This window comes from Nestor notabilis, unplaced genomic scaffold, assembly GCF_000696875.1.
Source record: "Nestor notabilis isolate BGI_N333 unplaced genomic scaffold, ASM69687v1 scaffold12816, whole genome shotgun sequence".
Lineage (NCBI taxonomy): Eukaryota > Metazoa > Chordata > Aves > Psittaciformes > Psittacidae > Nestor > Nestor notabilis.
Window position 1 is genome coordinate 22,305 of NW_009934313.1, and position 249 is coordinate 22,553.

General features: G+C 66.3%; 1 protein-coding gene across 1 annotated transcript in view; it reads right to left on the reverse strand.

Moving 5' to 3' along the window:
* VPS45 (vacuolar protein sorting 45 homolog (S. cerevisiae)) overlaps positions 1–246 on the reverse strand; it is a gene marked incomplete at its 5' end in the record, with an annotated part of 16,536 nt that extends 16,290 nt beyond the window's left edge. Inside the window, 2 exons of the mRNA XM_010017269.1 lie at positions 71–131; positions 214–246. Of these exons, the coding sequence (XP_010015571.1) occupies positions 71–131; positions 214–246 (94 nt within the window). The remainder of the gene's footprint in view (positions 1–70; positions 132–213) is intronic.
* Positions 247–249: the final 3 nt, after the last annotated feature.

The window sequence follows — 249 nt, forward strand, 5'->3', positions numbered from 1 at the left end:
CTGTCGCCGGGGCGCGTCCGCTCCCGCCCCCCGTCCTGTCGCCCCACCGGAGGGCAGGGCGCACACTCACAGATGAAATAGATGCTGTACTTGGGCCTCCGCAGCTCCTGCACGAGGAACTCCACATTCTCCTGCACGAAAACAGCAGCAGGGAGAGGGCATTTAGGAGACGCGGCGTGCGAGGAGCCCGGGCTGACCCGCCCCGTCCCTTACCTTGGTGGGCCGCAGGAAGCAGATGGCTTTGAGGTG